The sequence below is a fragment of the Equus przewalskii genome, chromosome 9 (genome assembly GCF_037783145.1).
Source record: "Equus przewalskii isolate Varuska chromosome 9, EquPr2, whole genome shotgun sequence".
Taxonomy (NCBI): Eukaryota; Metazoa; Chordata; class Mammalia; order Perissodactyla; family Equidae; genus Equus; species Equus przewalskii.
In genome coordinates, this window is record NC_091839.1 from 11,990,929 (window position 1) to 12,014,073 (window position 23,145).

Consider the following 23,145-nt stretch of genomic DNA (forward strand, 5'->3'; position numbering starts at 1 on the left):
GCTGAGGCAGTTGGAGCGCCAACTGTTTGTCCTGGATGGTGTCTTCACAAAATAAGCAAATCCGTCGATGCGCCATGCTCCCCCAAACTCTCTCCCAACCGCGACCACAAATGAGAAACTTGAGCCAGGACCAAGGGGAATCTCTCTCAGGTCATCGTGTGCATCCCCCTGCCTCATAACTGGAAAAAAAGATCGTTCCTCTTTTTAGACAGACCCGAGAAGTTGGGGAGGGGGTTTTCCTTCCTTTTTTAGAATTCGCCAGGCTCCTCAAGGCCTGATAACTCCAACTTCCTTCTCAGAAATACTGTCCAGTTCTGCACAGTTGCTGCTGGTTCTGAGCAAGGAGGGGGTTCCGGGGGAAGAGGTAGGAGAAATGAGGAACTGAGGCCTCTCTTTCTGCAGAAAATCCGGTTCTCGAAGCCTGGGCTCTGCCCTTAAGTTATCTTGTGACTTTGCACGGGTCTAGGTCTCTGTTATCTCATCCATGTAATGGGCGCAAGGAGAGTGACTGTCAGTGGCCCCGACACATTGTGATTTCCTGAGCAGGGTCCTTCCCGCCCTCTAAGGGCAGCTGAACCTTAGTTATTCCTCCAGCCCAGGCCGGGAGTCCAAAGGGAACTTATTACCCTACTTTTTAGCAAACCGGGACTGCGAAAGTTAGAGTGACAACTCAAAGGGGGCAACATCTCAATAGGATAATATTTATGTAAATAATTTAATAGGATAATATTTCACTAATAGATATATTTGAAAGCTACCATTTATTGAGTGCTGTCTCTGTGCCAGCCCCTATAAACTGATCGTTTTGCGTGCAGGATCTCCTTGAATCCTCATAGGGTAGGTAACACTATCAGGTTTAAGATGAAGAAATTGGGGCAAAATCTTTTGCCTTAAGCCAAATCGATCACAGTTCTGTCTGACTCTGTCCTTAAACCCTATGTTCTCGAGCTTTCTGCTATCCTGCTTCTCTTGGACACGTGTCCCAGTATCAAAAGAATATGGAGGTTGTGCCTGGCTGTCCTGGACTCCATCACTTCCCATGTTCAACAAGTCATCAACACCTGTCACTGGTCCTTCTTAAATATTTTTTCTTCAATTGGTTTCTTCCCCAATAGTTGATATTAGTGATTAAGAAAATGGTTCCCAGGTCAACTGCCTGGATTTAAGTCTTGGCTCTGCCCCTTCTGTGTAGCCTTTAGCCTTTCTGTGCCTCAGTTTCCTCATCTGTAATGTGAGGTTGAATGATAGGACCCACCTCATTGGACTCTTGTGAGGATTTAATGAGTTAGTGTACGAAGCTGTTTTAAAATATGTCCACAGATTCTTTGACATTCCTCCTTTCAGTAGGTGAAGCCTAATTCCTCTCCTCTGGAGTCTGAGCTGCACTTAGTAACTTGCTTCTAACCAATAGAATACAGCACAAGTGTTGCTGTGTGACTTCTGAGCCTAGGCCATAAAAGGCGTTGTGTCTTCCTCTTTGCTCTTTCTGTTGGATCACTCACTCTGAGGGAGGTCAGCCACTGGGTTGTGATGGTGTTACCATGCAAAGGCGTGATCTGCTTGCTGCGAGACAAAAGCCAATTGTCAGGAGGCAAGATAATGGCAGAGAAAGGGCATTTATTAAGCCATCAGCTAGCAAATCGGAAGATGGGGGACTAGCGTCCTAAAGAACCATCTTAAGAGGGGCGTAGACTCTTGAGGCAGTTCTGTAGGCCATGGGTTATAGAGGCGGGGTTAGGAGTGTTTACCCTCAGGTGTTACAGAATGGGAGTCACCACACTGGATGTTTCCGTTGTCATTGATGATGGCTATCAGCATAAACTCTCTGCCCCGGGGGTCATCACATTACTTATTGCAGCTGGGAGGTACATACGCAAGCAGGGGCCATAAAATCGACAGAGCGTGTACATCCCCTGCAGGGTGCATATTCAGCTGGGTTAGGTCATCAGAGGTCATTCAAAGTTACGATATGGTTTCTTTTCTACAATATGGCTTCCCTTATGTCAACTTTGTCTTGAGCCAGTATCAATGGTGGTGAAGCAGCCAGTGGAGAGACCCTAATAGAGAAGAACTGAGGACTCCTGGCAACAACCAGCACCATGTGAGTGACCCAACTTGGAAGCAAATCTTCCAACCCCAGTCAAATCCTCAGATGACTCTAACTCTGGCCATAGTCTGACTGTAACTTCACGGGACACGGTGAGCCGGAACCACCCAGCTCAGCCCTTGCCAGATTCCTGGCTGACAGAAACCATGTAAGATGATATATGTTTGTTGTTTTAAGCCACTAAGTTTTGGAGGATAATTTGTTATGCAGCAATAAATAACTAATACGAATATGTCATGAATTTAGGACAGTGTTTGGCACAGGAAGCACGATAAATGTTTGCTATTATTGATAGTTTTTATTGTTGTTGTCATTATTACTGAAGTGGCATATTTTACATACTGGTTTTTTACAAGAAGCACACTGAATACTTATTTACTTGTTATTTTTAAATTTGTAAACATTGTGGTAAAATACACATAACATAAAAGTTACCATCTTAGCTATTTTTAGTGTACAGCTCAGTGCCATTAAGTACATTCACATAATTGTGCAACCAATCTCCAGAACTCTTTTCCTCTTACAAAACTGAAACTCTGTCCTCATTAAACCAAAAGTCCCCATCCTCCCCTCCCCCAGCCCCTGGTAACTACCATTCGACTTTCTGTCTATGAATTTGACTACTCTAGGTACCTCATATAAGTAGAACCATTCAGTATTTGTCCTTTTACAACTGGCTTATTTCATTTAGCATAATATCCTCCAAGATCATCCACGTTGCGGCACATGTCAGAATTCCCTTGCTTTGTAAGGCTGATTAATATTCCATTGTGTATATACACCTATTTTCTCTATCCATTCATCTGTTGATGGATGCTTGGGTTGCTTCCACCTCTTGATTGTTGTGAATATGCTGCTGTGAACATGGGTGTACGTGTATCTCTTTGAGACCCTGCTTTCAGTTCTTTGGGGTATATACCCAGAAGTGGAATTGCTGGATCACATAGCAATTCTATTTTTTTTTAATTTATTTTTTTTGAGGAAGATTAGCCCTGAGCTAACATCTGCTGCCAATCCTCCTCTTTTTCCTGAGGAAGACACCCTGAGCTAACGTCCATGCCCATCTTCCTCTACTTTATACCTGGGCCACCTACCACAGCATGGCTTTTTGCCAAGTGGTGCCATGTCCACACCTGGGATCCAAACCGGTGAACCCTGGCCCGCCAGGAAGCAGAACTTGCTAACTTAACGGCTGCGCCACGGGGCCGGCCCCCTCTATTTTTAATTTTTTTGAGGAAGACCATACTGTTTTCCATAGGGACTGTACCGATTGTTTTACATCTTGCTTTTTGCACTCAGTGATACATTTGGAAATTTATAGACCATGTCAGTGTATAAATCTCTAACTCACTCTTTTTTAAAAATAACCACTTTAGGGGCGGGCCCGGTGGTGCAGTGGTTAAGTGCACACGTTCCGCTTTGGCGGCTCGGGGTCTGCCAGTTCGGATCCCGGGTGCGGACACGGCACCGCTTGGCATGCCATGCTGTGGCAGGCATCCCACATATAAAATAGAGGAAGATGGGCACGCATGTTAGCTCAGCGCCAGTCTTCCTCAGAGAAAAGAGGAAGCTTGGCAGCAGTTAGTTCAGGCCTAATCTTCCTCAAAAAAAAAAATAAAAAAATAACCGTTTAAAGTATAATATATGTACAGAAAAGTGCACAAATCATAAATGAACAGCTTGATTCAATTTCATAAACTGAACACACCTAGTAACCAGAATTCAGCTCAAGAAAAGCATATGAGGGGCCGGCCCGGTGGTGTACTGGTTGATTTTGCACACTCTGCTTCAGTGGCACAGGGTTCATAGGTTTGGATCCCAGGTGTGGAACTATGCATCACTTGTCAAACCACGCTGTGGTGGTGTCCTACATACAAAATAGAGGAAGATTGGCACAGATGTTAGCTCAGGGACAATCTTCCTCACCAAAAAAAAAAAAAAAGAAGAAGAAGAAGAAAAGAAAAGAACATCACCAGCCCCCCAGGATGTCCTTCATGCCTCTCCCAGGATGCCCCCAAGGGTAATCACTAACTGGACTTTTAACAACATGGGTTAATTATAGCCTGTTTTTGTACTTTATATAAATGAAATCACACAGTATGTATTGTTTTGCATCTGCTGTCTTTTGCTCAGTGTTTTGTTTGTGAAATATATCCATGCTGCTGCATGTGGCTGTAGAGCTTTCATTCTCATTGCTATATAGTTTCCTATATGTGAAGATGCTACAATTTCTTTATCCATCAGTTGATGGGAATGTATCCTTTGGTGGACATACATTGGCATCTGGTTGGAGTGGAATTGCTGGGTCATAGGATATGTTCAGCTATAGCAGAAACTGCACAACAGTTATCCTGGTGGTTGGACCCATTTGCACTCCCACCAGCAGTGTATGAGAGTTCTCCCTCCTCCACATCCTCACCAACACTTGGTGGTGGTGTTCTTTCTCATTTACCCATTCTGGCAGACGTGTACTGGTATCACATTGTGATTTGAATTTGCATTTCCCTGATGACAACTTGAGTATCTTTTTAGGTGTTTTTTTTTTTTTTTTTTTTTTTTTTGGTGAGGAAGATTGGCCCTGAGCTAACATCTGTTGCCAATCTTCCTCTCTTTGTTTGAGGAAGATTGTCGCTGAGCTAACATCTGTGCCAGTCTTCCTCTATTTTGCACGTGGGACGCCACCACAGCAGGGCTTGATGAGCGGTGTGTAGTTCTGCACCCAGGATCTGAACCTGTGAACCCCAGGCCTCTGGAGTGGAGCACGCAAACTTAACCACTACACCACCAGGCCAACCTCAAGTATCTTTTTAAATGTTCATTGTTTCCTTGGATTTCCTCTTTGGTGACGATTTTGTTCAATTCTTTCGCCTGCTTTTTTGCATACACACACACACACACACACACATATAAATACTTTATTCAGGGACCGGCCCAGTGACACAGCAGTTAAGTTTGCACGTTCTGCTTTGGCCGCCCAGAGTTCTCTGGTTCAGATCCTGGGTGTGGACCTATGCACCACTTGGCAAGCCATGCTGTGGCAGGCATCCCACATATAAAGTAGAGGAAGATGGGCACGGATGTTAGCTCAGGGCCAGTCTTCCTCAGCAAAAAAGAGAATTGGCAGCAGATGTTAGCTCAGGGCTAATCTTCCTAAAAAAAAAAAAGAAAAAGAGAGAAAGACTTTATTCATAACTCACTATTTTTAACAGTAAAATTCTCCTAAGAACAAGGGGGTCCTCCTACATAAGCATAATACCAACTTAACATTTTCCACAGTATCAATATAATATTGATACAAACTATCATTTAATTTATAATTTTTATTCAGATTTCTCCCATTGTCCCAATAATACACTTTATCCCTCTCTGCCCTCTCTCCAGGATCACACTTTGTATTTAATTGTCATGTTTCTTTAGTCACCTTTAATCTAGAACAGAGCTGCCAAGTTTTTCGTTTTTTGTTATTATTTTGTTTTTCATGATACTGACCTGCTGCTTTGTAGGGTGTCCCTTAATTTGGCTTTGTCTCACATTTTCTCATGGTTAGATTCAGGTGATGCTGTTTTGGCAGGAAAACTACAGAAACGATGTTGTGTCCTTCTCCGTGCACATGAGGAGGCACGTGATGTCTTTTGTCCCAGTACTGGTGATGGCAACTTCTACCACCTAGTTAAGGTGGTGGCTTGCCAGTATTCTCCACCAGTACTAGTTGTTTTCTTTTGTACTAAATAAGTCATCTGTGGGAAGATACTTTGAGACTAAGTAAATATCCTGTTCCTAATCAAACTTTCCCTCAATGGCTTAAGCTTCGTTGATGGTCCTGGCTGGAACCTCATGTTTACTATTCTAAGACCAATACAAACCTTAAGAGGCCAGTGCCTCTTGTGACCCCCGGAAAGGGGTGGGGTTGGGGAGACTGTACAAGGTTGATGGTGGCCAGAGAGATCTAACTGGAAGTGAAGGAATCTTTAGGGTGGCCTAGGGGGCGAAGGGACCCATAGAGCTGTGAGATTTGGTGAAAAATTGACGCTGGTGGGAATTCGTGCCCTCATCTCACAAATATGCATTAGAGGCCCACTCCGTGCCAGGCACTGTGGCACAGCAATGAACAAAAGAGATCAAATCTCAGCCCTCCTGGGGCTGACACTGCTGTGGGAGGATGCCAGCTACAAACAACAGAAATATATAGCATGTTTGATAGTGATAAGCTGAGGTTAAGGAGATAGACAGTAACAGGGTATCTCTCCCAGATAAGACGATCCTTCTCCCTCTCATCTACCCTCCCGTGGGTCTCCCCACCTCTGTTGTCTGCCAGAAACTCTGGCTGAGCCAAGTGCACTTGCAGACGCCATCTGCTCTCGCCGGGAGTGGGGCCTGTGCCAGCTCCGGCGTCTGGACTCTTGGCACGCAGCCCTGGAGCCCTGGAGCGAGGGAACTCTGGCTGGCCCCACATCAGGAGGGGAATCCTCCAGTTTGGCTGACTGGGACTAATGAGACAGAGGGCTTCTGGGAAGGGGAAGCCAGTGCAAGCTGGGTGGGCTTCCTGAAGGAGGTGGAGGCCGGCAGGGTGAGGATAGTACCCGAATCAGGCTGATGGAGATGGATATAAATAATAATATTCATAAACATCATCAAACACATTCAGAGCGCCTACTTTGCCAAGCTTTGGGTAAATGTTGGACATTTGTTATCACAGCTCATCTAAGTGCTTTAGGCATGTTACCACATCTAAGAGGCAGGGAGTATTTAGCCCTGTTTTACAGATGAAGAAATTAGGGTTCAGAGAGGTGATGCCATTATCTAGACGTCACACAGTAAGTGACCCGAAGAGCCTGGAGGGGCCAGCCCCGTTATGCAGCAGTTTAGTTTGCATGCTCTGCTTTGGTGGCCCGTGGTTTGCCAGTTTGGATCCTGGGTGCAGAGCTATGCACTGCTTGTCAAGCCAAGCTGTGGCAAGCATCCCACATATAGAAAGTAGAGGAAGATGGGCATTGGTGTTAACTCACGGCCAGTCTTCCTCAGAAAAAAAAAAAAAAAACCAGATTGGCAGATGTTAGCTCAGGTCTGCGTGGGTCCAAACACTGACTCCTAACCACCACCATCTGTATCATCTGCTAACCAGCACATCACCCCACGGCTGGCCCACTCCCACCTCTGCCTCCTTTCCCTGGAAGCCCGCACCTCACCTTTGCCTCTGCTTCCTCCCCTCCCTTTGGGCCAGCAAGCAATACAGCCCAGGGGTTCAATCTGCCGGGCCTGGTACCAGTCGTTACCCTGGGCCAGTGAGGACATATCTCTGAGTCTCAGTTTCTTTATCTGCAAAATAGGGACAGCAAGAGAGCTGCTGAGAGAAATCAATGCGATGATGAGTGTGAAGCATCTGACACGGGGACCGGGGTACTCTGCCCTCAGGGAACTGGCAGCGTGCTCTTAGGCAAGGCCCTCATGTCGCCGCGCCTGTTTCCTCCTGTGCACAGCAGGACAATAAGGTGGTACCTCCTAGGTCGTTCTGAGGACTAAATGCGTATACGGAAGCACTAACAACAGCGAACACAGTTAGCCGTCATTGCTGTTATTATTATTGGGAAGGGGGAGGGAGAGTAGGGGAGATGGAGGCGGGGCCAAGCCAGGAAGGCCCAGGAGAATCGAGGGCGCCCCCTCCTCCTCCCTGCAAAGCTCGGGACTGGGCTGGGGGGGGGGGGGCGGATCGGGGCCCGCTGTCCTCGGAGACCCCCGCCTGCTCCCGCACACCCGGGGTCGCGGGGGCCGGTCGTCGGGAGCTGACGTCGGCCTTCAAGGCCCCCCTCCCCGGCCACCGCGGAGGAGGAGCCCGAGAGCCCGCGCCCCGCCGCCATCCCCGCCCCCGCGCGCTGCGGGCCCGGGGCGCAGAGAGGGGAGCCGAGCGGAGCACGGGGTTTACTGAGTTCCCCAACCCCGGGCGGCAGGATCGGGGCGGGCGTCGGTGCAGGGGGCCCAGGAGGCATTGGGCCGTGGGTGGTGAGTGAGGGGCAGAGGTGGGGGACACCGCCCCTCTCCCGGGTCCTAGCATTGGGGATGGGGAGGCAAAGCGTCGGCGAGGAAATCGGCTCAAACCAGGTTTGGAGTGAGGGCGAGAGGCTTGGGGACCCCCCGTGGGGATGGTGGGATGAGCAGAATCTTCTTTGTGGCTGAGTGTGCACAAATGTGTGGTGGGTCGGGGGTGTTATGGGGGAGGTGTGCAAAGGTGGATGCTGGTAAAACAGGAGGTGTCCGGGAAGCTGGTGGCTGCGCAGGGAGTAGCCTGGGGTCATGGATGTGGGTGGAATAGGGGAAGCGTGCCTGGATCAGGTGTTTGGGACAGGTGTGCAAGGGAAGTGATGGGAACAAGGGAGAGTGTCCAGAGTGCACGTGTGGGAAGCCTCTGCGTATGGGGGGAATCTGATGCTGGGGGGATTAGGAGTGTGCAAGGAGTCACTTGGGATGAGTGTGGAAGAAGGTTGGGGGTTCCAGAGGAATGTTTTCTGGAAGCTGATGTTGTTTGGGGCAAGTATGCCAGGAGTCCCTTGGGAGATGAATGGGGAGAGGTGGAGGTGGGGGTTGGGCTTGCCTGAATGGGTGTGTGTGGCAGGGGACTTGGGTATTCACAGGGTGCAGGCTTTGCTGGCAACAGGGGGTGTGTGGACTACAGTGAAGTGCAAAGTGTCACTGGGGATGGGTGTGGGGGAGAGGGTTGGGTGTGTAGTTCATGGGGGAAGTAAACATGGAAGGCAGGGTTTGGAATAAGTGTGCAACAGGTATGTGGTTTTTGCTGAGAGGGGAAAAGCCCAGATTTGAATGTGCAGACCCCTGAGTTCTCTTCCCAACTTGGGCCAGCCTCTTTTACTCTGTGGGCATCAGTTTTACTATCTGTAAATGGGTCTGAGGGCTGTTGAACTCACTAGTCTGTGCCTGGAGTCTCTTCAGAGTCAGGGGAAGGAGGAAGGTGAGACTTTGACAACTTGTCTTTTCTTTCCCCTACCCCCAGGACATCTCTTCTGGAGCCTCCACCAGCCATGGACAGCTCCAGTCTCGGAGAGCTCCAGAAGCCTCTGCTGGCAGGTGTGGGCTGCGAGCCTGCTGTCCAGAGGCCTGGCGAGCCTGAGCTGGGGCCCCCATTTCGAGAGACAGCCTTGGCGGAGTCACTGAGGGGTTGGCAGTTCCTACTACCACCTCTTCCCTCTGTGAGCGCCAGCCTGGGGGAGCCAGGGCCCCCCGACCTTGAGGTAGGAGCAGCAGGCCTTAGTGGGGGCTGGGGGTGGGGGCTCGAGGTGAACCCAGCTGTGGTCAGCATCTGGCAGGCTGGCCCCTGGGGTATCTGCCTTCGGCCTGGAGTCTCACTTTTTCAGGTTATGGCTTTTCTCGTTCTACATCTCCCCTGGTTTCTTTACCTTTTTCTCTCCAGATTTGTCTGTCATCTTTGTTCCGTCACCTTTGGCTCTCTTGTCTGTCTTCCCTCTGATTTCTGACTTCCCTGCTCTCCATCTGTCCATCTCTTTCTGGAGCTGACACACCTTTGGCCTCTGTCGGCTCTGGTCTGTTTTTTCAGATTAATGTCACTTCTTATAATTTCTCATTCCTTGTACACATTGCCAAATTTGTGTTTCCTTTTTTTCCTTCTTTTTTTTGGAGGAAGATTAGCCCTGAGCTAACATCTGCCGCCACTTCTCCTCTTTTTGCTGAGGAAGACTGGCCCTGAGCTAATATCCGTGCCCATCTTCCTCTACTTTATATGTGGGACGCCTGCCACAGCATGGCTTGACAAGCAGTGGGTAGGTCCACACCCAGGATCCAAACGGGCAAACCCCAGGCCACTGAAGCAGAACGTGTGCACTTTACTGCTGCGCCACCAGGCCAGCCCCTGTCTTTTATTTCTTAAAGATGGTTTTCCAGTTACTATTGCTGTATAAGAAATCACATCCTTGGGGCTGGCCCGGTGGTGCAGCAGTTAAGTTCACATGTTCTGCTTCGGCGGCCTGGGGTTTGCGGGTTTGGATCCCTGGTGTGGACCTACGCACCGCTTGGCAAGTCATGCTGTGGCACGCATCACACATATAAAGTAGAGGAAGATGGGCATGGATGTTAGCTTAGGGCCAGTCTTCCTCAGCAAAAAAGAGGAGGCTTGGTGGCAGATGCTAGCTCAGGGCTAATCTTCCTCAAAAAGAAAAAAAAACAGAAATCACATCCCAAAACTTAGTAGCTTAAAACAGCGACAATCATTATTATCGCTCATGGTTTCTGTGGGTGGGGAACTTGAGAAGGACTCCGTTGGTGGGTCTGCCTCAGGTTTTTTTCATCGGGTTGCAGTCAGCCGGTGGCTAGAGCTGGAACAGTCGGGGCTGGCTGGGCCTTTCTTTCTCTTCACGTAGTCTGAGGGTTTCTACACAGGTCTCCCCATGTGGCTGGTTTGGGCCTCCTCACAGCATGGCAGCTTCAGGGCAGTCAGACTGCTTACGTGCCTCCAGCCTCCATCACGAGTGTTTCCACAAAGCAGAAACTGCCCCACCTTTTCGGACTTTGGCTCGGAAGTCCTGTGGCATTACTTCCACCACATTCTATCAATTACGAGTGAGTCACGGCCTCCTTAGACTCAAGGAAAGAGGACAGAAACCTCACCCCTTGAGGGGAACAGTATCAGTCACCATCTAAGAAAAGCATGCGGGATGGGAGAGATGGTTGTGGCCATTTTTGGAAACACATTCTGCCACACTGTGGCAGTAAGCGTCACCTTGACATTGTGCGTGTCTCATAATTCCATTATTTGAAGACGCTGAGGGCCTTGTGAGTTCTGCTGGTTCTCATTCACTCTTTCTTGTGTGCCTGATTATCTTTGCATGCTGGTCATGGTATTAAAAAAATTATTTTTAGGAAAAATTGTTTTGACGCCTAGAATGAAGGTACTTTCCCCCAGAGTAGATTTGGTTTGCTTCTTTCCGCTGCCTGGGGATACTACCAGTTAGAGGTCGCTTTTAATCCAGTTCAAGGTTTGAATGAAAGGTTAATTTTTCTGGGATTGGCAAATGCCCGCAGGGCAAGGGGGGCTTGACCTCTCTGTTAAATTAACCTTGATTTTTCACTTAATTTTTGGCCTTATAGTAACTGCTTAAAATCTTGTGAGCTATTTGATGCAAGATTTTAAAATATGTTTTTATCTAGAATTTATAGGTTTCAGGAGGCAGGTTTGTCCTAGACATTTAGGCCACCCGAGCTGTGTCCGCTAATTTCCGTCTTTTCTCAGGTTCCTCTCTCCGATGGTGGCTGTCTCTGCTTCAGGGGTTTTCAACTCAGAGATTATAAGCAAATGTACTAGCCATAATTGGGCTTGTGAACTTGAAAATGAACTCAAAACTTTGGGTGTGGGTGGGGCTTTTTTCTGGAGACAGGGTTCCCAGCTTCCCCTCATGGGGATCCAGGATATAGAACAGTCAAGAGCCTATCTCCTGGGGCATTTTTCTCTCTTGGTGTCTCTGGGGAGGCCCTGGTCGTTGGGGGCCATGGGAAGCAGAGCAGTAGAGCAGGGAAGGTGGGTGAAGATGCCCACCCAGACCCTCTCCTGCCCGTAGGATGTGTCATCCAGTGACAGTGACTCAGACTGGGATGGGGGCAGCCTTCTCCCCCCACTCCTACCCCACGACCACCTGGGCTTGGCTGTCTTCTCCATGCTGTGCTGCTTCTGGCCTGTGGGCATCGCCGCCTTCTGCCTGGCCCAGAAGGTCAGTCTGTGTGTGGGATTGGGAGGGGACTGGATATAAAAGAGAAAAATGCATTCAGAACAAAAGAAAACAAAACAGAGGAGCTATGCCTGGGGGACAAAGAGAGATGGGAAGAAGGATTGGAAGAGAGACATTCAGGGTTAAAATGAGGTGTGATTCACAGCTGAGAGGTGGTGAAGAACCTGAACTCGGATCCTAGGTCTGCCATGCTCTGTAAGATTTGGGGCAAGCCACTGAATTTCCCTGTGCCTCATTTATCTCATCTGTAAAACGGGAATAGTTCCTACCTCAGGGTCATTGTGAGGATTCCAACTCAAATGAGTTGGAACGGTGGCATCTAGTAATAGTATATTTTTATTAGTCACCAGTATCCTCAGTGCCCAGCTGTGCGTGACCCACAGTGGTACTCCCTAGTTTTTTTGGTAATATATGAATAAATACAGGGATGTGTCGGGTGGAGGAGGGTCTAGGGCTGCGGGGAAGCAGGGTGGGGTGAGGGGATGTCTGAGTCACCGCTGCCCAACGCCTCCACAGACCAACAAGGCTTGGGCCGAGGGGGACGTCCAGGGGGCAGGGGCCGCCTCCCGCCGCGCCTTCCTGCTGGGGGTCCTGGCCGTTGGGCTGGGCGTGTGTACTTACGCGGCCGCCCTGGTGACCCTGGCCGCCTACCTCGCCTCCCGAGACCCGCCCTAGTTGCCCCCGCGGCCCCCACTGTGAACCCAGAGGCCGGCTGCCCAGCGTGCTCGCGGTCAGAGTGGAGAATCGGGTGGATGAGGCGGCGGCGGCGGCAGCATCCGGAATCGGGAGTGAGCTGGACCACCCCCTCGCCTTCCTGGCCGCCACAACGTGAGATTAAACACCAGACACTGTTGCAGCCAAACCTGTGTCTGTCTGTGTGTGTGGGAAGGTGGAAAGAGCTGGGAGTGTCTGAGACCAGGGACAGGCCAGGGTGACAGGCTGTCCCAGGGGTGTTCCTGGACACCTCGGAGCCGGAGAAGGGGGAATTTGAGGGTGGAAGGTTTCCAAATTGGAGAACGTTCTCTTCACAACGGGGGTGGTCAGTAGAGAATTGGAGAGAGCCGGTTCCAAGTCCTTACTCCTCCACATAGGAGCCCAAGTGACTTCTCTTTGAGCTTCCCTTTTCCTCATCTGCAAAATGGGACTAATTTTCTCCACACCTCGGAGCTGTGGCGAGGACCAAACCAGTCATACATGTGAACAGCAGTCTCTCCCTGAGCTCTTTTGACAGCAAGTGGCAGAAATGCAACTCGAACTGCCTTACGTAACAACACGGAAGAAAGCTGAGGTAGAACCCGATTCAGGAGCTCAAATGAAATGGTCTGGTTTCTCCATCTCTTGGCCCTCTTCTCCGCTGTTGGCTTCTTTCTGTCAGGGCTCCCCCTTCTCAGGGAGAAAAAGGGCCTGGCAGCTCAGGGACGCCAGAGGTTCTCTTTCCCAGGCACCCTCTCACTGGCCCATCTGGGGTGGGAGGCAGCCCCATCAAAGGGCCTGAGATGGGGAGAAGGATGGAGCACTAAGGCATCAAAGTGCTGGGACCCAGCAAGCAAAACCGACATGAGCGCTCAGCTGAGGCGTACAGGAAGTGCTCACTAAATGGGTCCAGTAATCGCAAATAATGGGGTGAGAGGTGGTTTAATTTCCTCTCTGTTGAGTGTCATTCCAGTGGCTGTTACTAGAAGAAAACACTAGTCCCCATTTGGCCTTCTCCTAAGCATCTCATGGAGCATAATTTCAAGCTAATGGTATTTGTGTGTTTCCTTCCTGGTTACTGGGGCAATTGTGGGAACTGGGTGAGCTAGTTCAAGCATGTGCAGGGTGCAGCACAGGGCCCACCAGATGTGCCATTTTCACCGTAAACCCCCAGACAGCAGCAGCAGACAGGATCTGGCAGCCATGTGGCCCAGCTGTGAGAGTTATTCCTCGTGGGGCGCTCACATGTTCTTGGCTCCTGCCCACTAAATCGGGGGGAGGGGGCAGTCAAAATGCCTCCCATAGTTCCATACGCCCCCTGGGGGTGCCACCACCTGACTGAGCACCAATGGGCCTCAGCCACTTTTGTTTACAGATGGGAACCGCAGGCAGCCCAGTGTGCTGGTGTCTCCCTGGCTTTGTCTGAACAGTCTGGGCTCTGAGTGGGGCTGAAGCTCCACCACTGACCAGCTGGTGACCTCCACTGACTAGCTGGTGACCTCTGGCAGCCAACTGGCTTCTGGGCTTCTTTCCTCATCTTAAAAGGGGAACTATAACAGCCCTGCCTCCTGGAATTGTTGGGCTGGTAACAGCAGCGCTCAGAGTCAGACTCCTCTCTGAGGCCTGTTCCTTCCCTCTCCTGCCCTTACATGCTCCGCTCCAGCCACACTGGCCACCTTGCTGGTCCTTGACCTTCCACAGGGCTCTGCCTGAGGCTTGGCTTGTCCCTCACAGATGAGCTGGCTCCCTGGCCTCCTCCTGGGCTTCCCTCAGATGTCCCCCTCTCCTCCCTCTCTCCGTGAAGCCATTGCTGACTGATGTATTAAATTTGCCCTGCCCAAACCCTTCTTCCCCACTTTCTGTTTTTTCATAGCATTTACCACCACCTGACAAACACCAATTTATTTGTCCATCACCCCACTACTCCTTGAACCTGGGACCTAGGTCTCTGGATCACTTCTGAGTCCTCAGCACCTAGCAGGGCCTGCACACAGTGGGTGCTCAACAGGTATCTGAATGAAGACTGAACGAATTCATTCAACAAATGTGCAATCCTAGGATGTTTCTGGTGTGTGTGGGGGGCGGGATGAGGTCTGTGCCCTCTGGATCCAGGGGCTGTAGCTACTCAGCAGGACCACTGGCTCACCCAGGCACACAAGGACAGAGGCAAGGCTGGGTCACTGGTTTATTTTGCGCTGGAGGGAGTGGGTGGTGGCAGCAGGAGGGCACCCTGCCCCAGCTTGCCTCAGCTCTTGGAGTAACGTCTCTGTAGCGATTCCCGGTAGAAGCGGAAGACATGTTGCGAGGCGGCCTGGGCTGCAGCCAGGCACTGCTGGAGCTGGGAAGGGGAGAGACTGGTCACTGCTGGGGGACTATCCCTGCACCCACACACACACGGCCTCACTGACCCAAGAGGTTCCCCTCAACCCGACCTGATTCCCAGAGCCCCCCAACCTACCACTTCCCCCTCCGAGCCCCTCCCTCCAAGGTGAGGCAGATGCTAAGGGGATTCTCTCAAGTGCATTTCTTTCTTTCCCACTTCATGAGCTTTCTTAGAGGGAAAGGGCAGAAAAAAAGAGGTGAGGGCTTCAAGGGTAAGATTCTGACAGCTCCAGGTCCTCAGACCAATGGGATCAGGCATCCTGACACGGGAAGAGATCCCAAATTCACAGAGCTCCAGAATTGGAGAGATCTGGAATTTTAAAGCCACAGGCCGTGACTCCAAATAATCTTAAAAGCCACGGAATGCGAGACCCCAAATTTTTACTGCCACATATTCCTAGATTCACAGGAGGTCCGGTTGGCAATGCTCTTGGAGACCATTTGGCCCAAGAGTTTCCAAACTGTTCTTCAGGGATCTGGAATTCTGGGGGTGCACCACTCTGAGCTGGAAGTTGGGGGGGGCCTTTCAGATGACCCCCCCCCTTTTTTTTTTTTGAGGAAGATTAGCCCTGAGCTAACTACTGCCAGTCCTTTTTTTTTGGTTGGAAGAGGCCTGGTCCTGAGCTAACATCCGTGCCCATCTTCCTCTACTTTCTATGTGGGACGCCTACCACAGCATGGTGTACCAAGCGGTGACATGTCCGCACCCGGGATCGAACGGGTGAACCCCGGGCCACCGAGAAGCGGAACGTACAAACTTAACTGTGGGGCCGGCCTCGCCCTCACCTAATTTCAAAACTGAGCTCCTCCTCTCTTATCTTATAATCGGGCCTCCCTTTAAAATTCTCACAAAGGTTTCTGTGGCTACAAAGTTTGAAAACTCCTATGTAGAGAAAGGATGCGAGGAAGGGGCTCTCCATAAACCTCTCAGGGTCGGGTGCAGAGTTAGGATAAGACCTCATGTTGGACGGGAAGGAAAGATCTGGCGTTCATCCCCCTCCACGTGCTGGTACCTCAGCATCGGAGTAGAGCCCCTTGGTGGTGGACATCAGCAGCTTCCGTTCCACGCTGTCAAGCGCAAAGGTCAGGACTGCTCGGGCCTCCTAGGGACGAGGGGAAGAAGGTGGGGGACCTGGGCCTCGCCCTTCCCGGAGCCAGGCACTCGGGCGTCAAGTGTCACTGTTGTTTCATCATTGAACCACCTCTTCCCTGCTTCCCCGGGAACGCTGTGTAATTACGCCTTTCGTGTAATTGCTCCCCACGCCTGATTCCAACCGCATGGTTTTGACGAGGGCTTCCAAGCGCAGTATTCCTGCCCCATAGGAGTAGCCACAATGCGTCATTTACCTGGTGCCCACCAGCCTCCCGGCCCCTTCCACACTCTGTACCACAGGGCTGGAAGCAGACAAACTATTTCCCAGACTCCCTTGCCAGTTCAGTTCTGGCAGTAATGTGCTGGCAGACTGGAAGGAGGGGGAGACAGCACCAAGGTCCACACTCGGGACAGTCAGGGCAAAAGCAAGATTTCTTCTGTGCATCCAGAACCAGCTGTGACAACGCCTTCCACAGCAGAGAGCAGGAGCTGGCTCCCTGGCTTCACCCAGGCTGGTAGAACCTCTCATCACTGGGTGTCCCCACCTCGTCCTTTTTTGCTCTTTCAGCTCTTCCAAACTACTGCAACCAGTTCCCTGCATCCAATTCCCTGCCTGAAATCCCCCAAGTGGTTTGTGCTCTCCTGACTGGATGCGACTGTTACAGCACTGGGCGAGTGACTCAGAGTAACCAGAGCCCTAGGACACCGTGAACTTGAGCTGCTGAGGCAAGCTCTCTTCCCTCCTCTGCTTTTGAGGCTCTTAAGGGGGAAGCATGGAGCTTAAGGGGCCAGTCACAGCCTCAGGAGAGACGCTGGCCAGAGAGGATGGAGCCGATGTGCAGAAAAGAACAGGGACTGAGAAACGAAGCAAAAACAACCCTGTTGGCGTGTGAGGCCCTGGCTCCTAGCCAGACCTCTGTTCTTTCTGAGTTTGCTCCTGAATGTCAGTAAATTCCCTTCTTGCTTAAGTGGGTTTGAGCGGAGTGTCTAGCAATTGCCTGGATGAACAGAGAAGAGCTTGCCAGTTGGGACTAAGGTGGTATGAGTGAAATGTTGTGGAGAAGCAGGAGTGTCTGCCACGGCCCTCACCACCTGGGCTTCATACCTACCTTTTCCTGCTTGGCCGTGGGGTCCAGCATGAGGGTCCCATCAGAGTCCAGGGCACAGGTGACCCCACAGAAAAGGGCCCGCATGGGCACACCTGCGTCCACCAATGCCATGCAGGCGGCATTCAGGCAACAGGCCAGGAGCTGAGTGACACGGGGAGTGGTTAAGAAGTTTCTACTGTAGGGCTGGCCAGCAGAACGTAGCCTCACCTCCGTTCACCCTAACAGTGCTTGTGGCGGACTTCACTACTTGGTCCACGAAGGCAGTAGGGCAGAATAGTTCTAAGTGGGTCTGGGATCAAGTGACCTTGAGTTCCAGAACTGACTGCCACCTCTCAGCTGTGTGACCTTGAGCAAGTGACTTCCTCTCTCTGAGCCTCAATCAGGGATCATAATGAGATTCCATAGATGTGTACTGGCATGTGCCAAGCACCTTCAGGGAAACTGAGGGCCAGAGAGGGGAGAAACTTTCCAAGATCTCATGGGGAGGGAGTGGCAGAGCCAGGCCTGGAGCTGGAGAATCTAGCAGGCAGCCACTACCAGGTGGGCAGGTGGGGTGACAGAGGGAGGAGTCATGACCACTGCCCTCAGTCCAGGGGAGAGGCGTGGCTGTGGCATGGTGGAAGGTGAGCCTGGAGACAGACAGCAGGCCCTGCCTGAGTCACCTCCAGTCTTTCTTCCCCAGGCCTAGCAAGTGGATCCGGGCCCAGCCTCAGAATCGGTCAGTCCCACCTCTGCCACTGACCCTCCATTACCTCCCCTCTGAGCTTCAGTTTCCCCCTGTGAAATGGGGTCACAAGAGCCCTTCTCTCCTTCCCGTCTGTGAAGCGCCTGCCCAATGCAGAGCCATGTACCAGCGCAGCCTTCTAGAAATGCCCTTTTCTGGTCCTCAGCCTCAACCTCTCTCATACAAATGACAGGGATCTTTCAGGGTCCTGCTGCTGACCCAACTGCTTTGCCTGCTCAGGGATCCCCCAGTGTTGAGCCTCAAATCCAAGCTCAGGGTCAGAGTAGAGGTCAATGGTACAGGCTTTAGAGTCAGACAGGCCTAGGCGTCAGTCCTGCCTGCCTTCCAGGTGTGTGACCTTGGGCAAGTGATTTCTCCTCTCCGGGCATCAGTTTCCTCACCTGACATATGGGAACATAAGAACACCTGCCTGCCAGGGACCTTGGGCTGGAGAACCAGATGGCTTAGGCTCAAGTCCTGGCTCTGCCAATTACTAGGTATGTGAGGTAACCTTTCCGTGGGATTAAATGAGTTAATATGAACTCAGAACAGCGCCTGGCACATAGTAAGCACTCAAGCTGTGTTTGCTGTTCTTCAATAAAGTTGGTGCTTAACAAGTGTTTGGAGGTCTTCTGGCTAGCAGAGGGTGCATACAGGGCCATCAGCAAGGGTGGCAATCAGAGAGATTCTGGAGGACTTCCTGGAGGCAGTGGCCCAGGGGAAAGGATACAGAGCCAGCATCGCTGATGACCTGCAGTACCACGGTGATGGAGGTGCGGGGGTGCAGCGTCCCCAGCACCACCGCTTCACACGTGTTCCTAATCAGCCGCTCCCGGCTCTTCTCCGCTACGCCTGGGGAAATCAGGGGTGGGGTGGGGTGCGGTTGTCAGGCTCTTCCCTTCCATCTGGCTCACCTTCCTCCATACGTCCCACCCAAGCCCTCTGGAAAGGGCCTGCAGTCTCAGCCCAGGTTGGTGCAGGACCCTGCATGGATGACAGAGGATCCCCAGTGGGAAGGGGGCAGGACCTGACTGCCACCCACCCCACCCCTCCCACCCCTCCCACCTCCAGCACTCAATAAGGGAGCCTCCTGGGGGAGAAAAGTCCGAGTTCCCATGCCCTGTGTTGCTGGCCACTCCCATCGCAGCTGGGCCCAATTACCAGGCAGCCCGATCTTCGGCCTCAGGATCACTTCCAGCGTGGCCTTGTTGAAGATCTCTTTGCTGACCTTCACCTCAGCCGGCCCGTACACGCCTGCCAGGACGGAGGTGTCCCCTGGGGAGACAGCATGGGCGGCCTCACTCACATCTTCCCTGCCTCTGGGGCCCAATGTGTGGCACGTAACAGTGTGGGCACTGAGCTGGATGGCTGGGGTTCCCCACATCACCCCCCCTTCAGCCCACTATTTGTTGGTAGTGATTCTTTGAGCACTTGCTTCCCTTCTCTGCCTCTGATTCCTCATCTGTGAAACGGGGATAACAAAAATACCTCCCTCAGTGTTGTGAGGATTAAAGACACCCTGAAGGGTCCAGGTGGGTCCTAACTCCTGCTTATTTCCCCAGAGTGGGAATGAATGGGGGCAAAGACGCTAAGACCTGGGAAATAAATGCTTGGCTTCTCATCCTATCTGCCTCCTACTGGCTCTGTAACCTCAGCTGATTTTGCTCACTTCTCTGGGCCTCTTTTACCATTTGCAAAATGAAGAGTTTGGACTACAACAGTGGCTTCCAAACTTTTCTGACTATAACTTCCAATTTGTTGTTGTTCGTCCCATCTAGGCGATTCCGACTCCTAGCGACCCTATGGACAGCAGAGTGGAATCCTGCCTGGTCTTTCTGCACCATCCTCTCGTCTTTCAGCGCTGTATCAGACAATGCTCTACTGCTGTTCATAGGGTTTTCATGGTCAGTTTTTTCGGAAGTGGGTGGCCAGGTCCTTCTTTGTCTAGTCCTGAAGCTTTGCTGAAACTTGTCCACCATGGGTGACCCTGCTGGTATTTGAAATACTGGTGGCAAAGCTTTCAGCATCACAGCAACACGCAGCCGCCACAGTATGACAACCGTCAGACAGATGGGTGATGTGGTTCCCTGACCAAGAAATGAACCTAGAACACGGGCAGTGAGGGCACCGAATCTTAACCACTAGACCACAATAATTTCCAATAAGAAATACATTTTACAGCGGGTCCCAGAACTCACACAAGTCTGTGTGTAAATGGAACAGAGGGCTCACAAAACACCTCTTATCATTACTGCTTTCATATACTCTGATATTGTCTATTCCACTCCAGATAAAAAGAAAGCTGGTCGCAGGCTACTAACACAGTGGTTGTCAACCCTGGCTGCATGCCGGAATCACTGTGGGGCCTGAAAAGATACCGATGCCCAGGCCGCTCCCCCAGAGATCCGAATTCACTTGCTCAGGGGTGGGGTTCAGGCACTGGAAGTGTCAGGGGTCATTCTAATCTGCAGCTGGGCCTGCAATCTGCAGCTCGGGCACAGCTTCAAAACACTGGCCTGCAATGAGAATCACTGTAGCAGTTAAAAATGTAGCGGGCGAGCCTCAGTAGGCATCGGGTGGGTGCCGGGGTGCTGCACTTTTAACAACCTCACCAGAGATTCTGAGGCTGGAAGCACAGGGCACACAGTTTTGAGGGTCTGCAAGGACTCCTCTTGCTCCTGGGTCCTGGGGCCGTGAGGTTAAAGAACGTGGAAGGGGCTACCTTTCTCCTTATTTCTTAAGTTCTAAGAAACTCCAAGCATCTGAATTTAGCAAGAGCGCTAAGCCTGAGGGAGAGCCTGGGAAGGTCCCTGGGCTGGGGCTGTTTTTCCTGGTGCTGGGGAGGAGATGCCACACAACTGAGGGATTCTTGTGGCTCCGGGAGAATCTGCCCCGAAGGGGGAAATTACCGAAGCAGAACTAGATCTGCTCTGGGGTCTTCATCCCTGTTATTTCAGAGGAGCTGCCTGTGGTCCACCTGAGCCTGGGAGTCCCTCCCCTCTGACGTTCTCGAGCAATTCTCTCCTCTCTGGGCCCACATCCATCTTCAACTCCTGCCCCATTTATCTGATCCTCTTACAGCCAAACTCCTGAAGAGCTGTCTCCATTCGCTGTCTCTTCTTCCTCTCCTCCTTGACCCCACCACTCCACTGGAGCAGCTCTTGACGGTGTCACCAGGGACCTCCAAATTGTCAACCCATGGGTGTAGTCCATCCTCATTTCAGTAGGACTATGTCTAGACTGGGTCTTTCTTCTGAATTCCTGACTTGTATGTCCAAGTGCCTCACATTGCCACTGTGATGTCTATTTGGCATTGCAAACTTAATGTTCCAAACTGAACGCATCTTCCTGCAGCACAGCTGATGCGGGCAAACACCTTAGCTTTAGCTCTCTCTTCTCATACCCCCAAACCAAACCATCTGCAAATGTTAGTTTACCTTCAAAATAACCCCAGAGTCTCACCACCTCCACTGCTTTCACTCTGGTCTGAGCCACCATCATCTCCCCCTTTCCTCCATACTGTCTACGGTCAACACCGCAGCCAGAAAGATTCTATTAAAATATATTCAGACCATGTCACATGGCTCCCATCGCATTCACTAGGCCTTCTACGATGGAGGGACAGGCCTCCTTACCTCTCTCCAAAACCTCCTCTCACTGCTCCAGCTACACTGGTCTCCTGACTTCCTCAAACACACCAGGCAAATTCTTGCCTCAGGGCCTTTGCTCCTGCTGTTCCCCATGCGTGGTATGCCTTGCCTCCTAATATCTTCAGCGTTTGCTCCCTTCCCTTTAGGTCTTTATTCAGACATTACCATCTCACCAAGGCCTTTCCTGACCATTTGATGTAAGATTTCAACCCTCTCTGGCACACCCTATGACTCTTCTCTACTCTATTTTCCCTCGTGGTATTTTACTTAGTTCTTTACTGCCTGTCTTCTTGACTACAATGTAAACTCCATTAGGTCAGGGATTAAAAACATTTTTTTATGATGTATTCTCTGTGCCTAAAACAGTACTTAGCACAAATACAGGCAGGTTCAAGGAAGAAATGAATGAGAGCAGGTTGGTACTGGGTAGAAGGTAATGCCCAAGCGAGGGGAATGAAGTATCTATGGGGGTGATCCTTAGGCCTACCTCCAAAGGAATATTTACCTGAGTCAGGGTGTGGAGTCTAGTTTCAGAGGTATTTAGCTAGAAAAGGGAATATTTACTCAATAAGTAAGACCTGCCCCAATCTAGCAATATTGTACTCACCTGAAGAGATGTGTATACCAGTCAAAGAGATATTGACCCAACTGCTGGGGTGGGGAAAATCTTTTTCAACCCAGGGTGGGGACATTACCCTCAACCCGAAAAGTATTTACCTGGGTATAAGATCTGCCACAGTCTGGGAAGTAATTAAGCCGGTAGCGGTGACTGGTCTACTGTGTATGTATGCAAATGGACAGGTTTGCCTCAGCCTGGGATTAAGGACCCACGGTGTGTTTGTGGGAGACGGAGAAGGAATCCAGTCAAAGGCGATATTTACTCTGGTGAGATTTTACCTATTCTAAAGTATTCATTCTTTTTAAATTACTTTTTATCTCGTATAATTTTTTTCTTCCTCCCCAAAGCCCCGGTACATAGTTGTATATCCTAGCCGTAAGTCCTCCTAGTTCTTCTATGTGGGATCCGCCACAGCTTGGCTTGATGAGCGGTGTATAGGTCCCGCCCTGGATCCGAATCTACGAACCCGGTCTGCCGAAGGGGAACGCGCGAACTTAACCACTCAGCCACCGGCCGGCCCCTAAAGTATTCACTCTTACGGAAAGCTCTGCCCCTCTCTCATTCTGAGAAGTATTTACCAGGGTGGAGATATCTTTTTCCTTCTAGTCAGGAGATATATGTAACCTGGCGTACCTAGTAGTGTCCACTCAGGCAAGAAATTCTGTGCTAGTCCAACAGTGACATGTGCCACGTAGCACAGGAGGGGGTGGGCACTCCTTTGCAAGGACACTGCAGCCGCGCCCCAAAACAACTATGACCTGAGGGAACGTGGCCCAGGCAGTATTTACTTGGGTTACGTTCTTACCTTGCAGGAAAGAAGCAGAACCATCCGGCCGGGACAGTAGGTTCTGTTCGCAAGCAAAGTGCCGGAGGCTGCAGCCGGGGCCCCGAGGGCTGGATTCTGTTCCAGACTCACCGCGAACCTTGGCGTCAGACCGCATCGCACCCTCCATGACTCCGGATCCCACGTGTAGCAGCGACCACCGCTTCCGCCCGAAAGCGCGCGCTTGCGTGTTGGCTGC

General features: G+C 51.0%; 2 protein-coding genes across 11 annotated transcripts; one reads left to right on the forward strand and one right to left on the reverse strand.

Annotated features, from left to right (window-relative positions):
* Positions 1 to 184: 184 nt before the first annotated feature.
* Positions 185 to 12,715, forward strand: TMEM91 (transmembrane protein 91). 10 transcript variants are annotated; one of them, XM_008537611.2, is made up of 5 exons: positions 185 to 2,101; positions 9,111 to 9,348; positions 10,511 to 10,690; positions 11,686 to 11,835; positions 12,370 to 12,715. In XM_008537611.2, coding segments are annotated over exons 1-5 (729 nt in total). In that variant the 5' UTR covers positions 185 to 2,099; the 3' UTR covers positions 12,529 to 12,715. The 10 variants fall into 10 exon arrangements, with proteins under 10 accessions (XP_008535833.1, XP_008535837.1, XP_070413982.1 ...); XM_070557877.1 differs by having other exon boundaries at positions 1,973 to 2,101; positions 12,518 to 12,715; XM_008537614.2 differs by lacking the exon at positions 185 to 2,101 and adding an exon at positions 7,967 to 8,104.
* A 2,003-nt stretch (positions 12,716 to 14,718) lies between these two features.
* Positions 14,719 to 23,097, reverse strand: EXOSC5 (exosome component 5). The gene is made up of 6 exons (XM_008537619.2): positions 22,929 to 23,097; positions 19,016 to 19,129; positions 18,585 to 18,706; positions 17,131 to 17,271; positions 15,942 to 16,031; positions 14,719 to 14,884 (listed from the first exon to the last, which is right to left on the reverse strand). Exons 1-6 carry the CDS (start codon positions 23,074 to 23,076, stop codon positions 14,792 to 14,794), a joined length of 708 nt encoding a protein of 235 aa, XP_008535841.2. The 5' UTR covers positions 23,077 to 23,097; the 3' UTR covers positions 14,719 to 14,791.
* Between the last annotated feature and the right edge of the window lie 48 nt (positions 23,098 to 23,145).

Bases quoted from the DNA above. Each gene is read 5' to 3' on its own strand.
- TMEM91 (XM_070557877.1), top strand. The intron at 10,691-11,685 runs GTGAGTCACGGC...TCCTGCCCGTAG, and splicing joins CCACATTCTATCAATTACGA to GATGTGTCATCCAGTGACAG. The intron at 11,836-12,517 runs GTCAGTCTGTGT...TCGCCTCCCGAG, and splicing joins CCTTCTGCCTGGCCCAGAAG to ACCCGCCCTAGTTGCCCCCG.
- EXOSC5 (XM_008537619.2), bottom strand. From the start codon at position 23,076: ATGGAGGGTGCGATGCGGTCTGACGCCAAGGTTCGCGGTGAGTCTGGA. The intron at 19,130-22,928 runs GTAAGAACGTAA...CTGTCTCCCCAG, and splicing joins TTCTGCTTCTTTCCTGCAAG to GGGACACCTCCGTCCTGGCA. The intron at 17,272-18,584 runs GTATCCTTTCCC...CGTGTCACTCAG, and splicing joins TCATCAGCGATGCTGGCTCT to CTCCTGGCCTGTTGCCTGAA.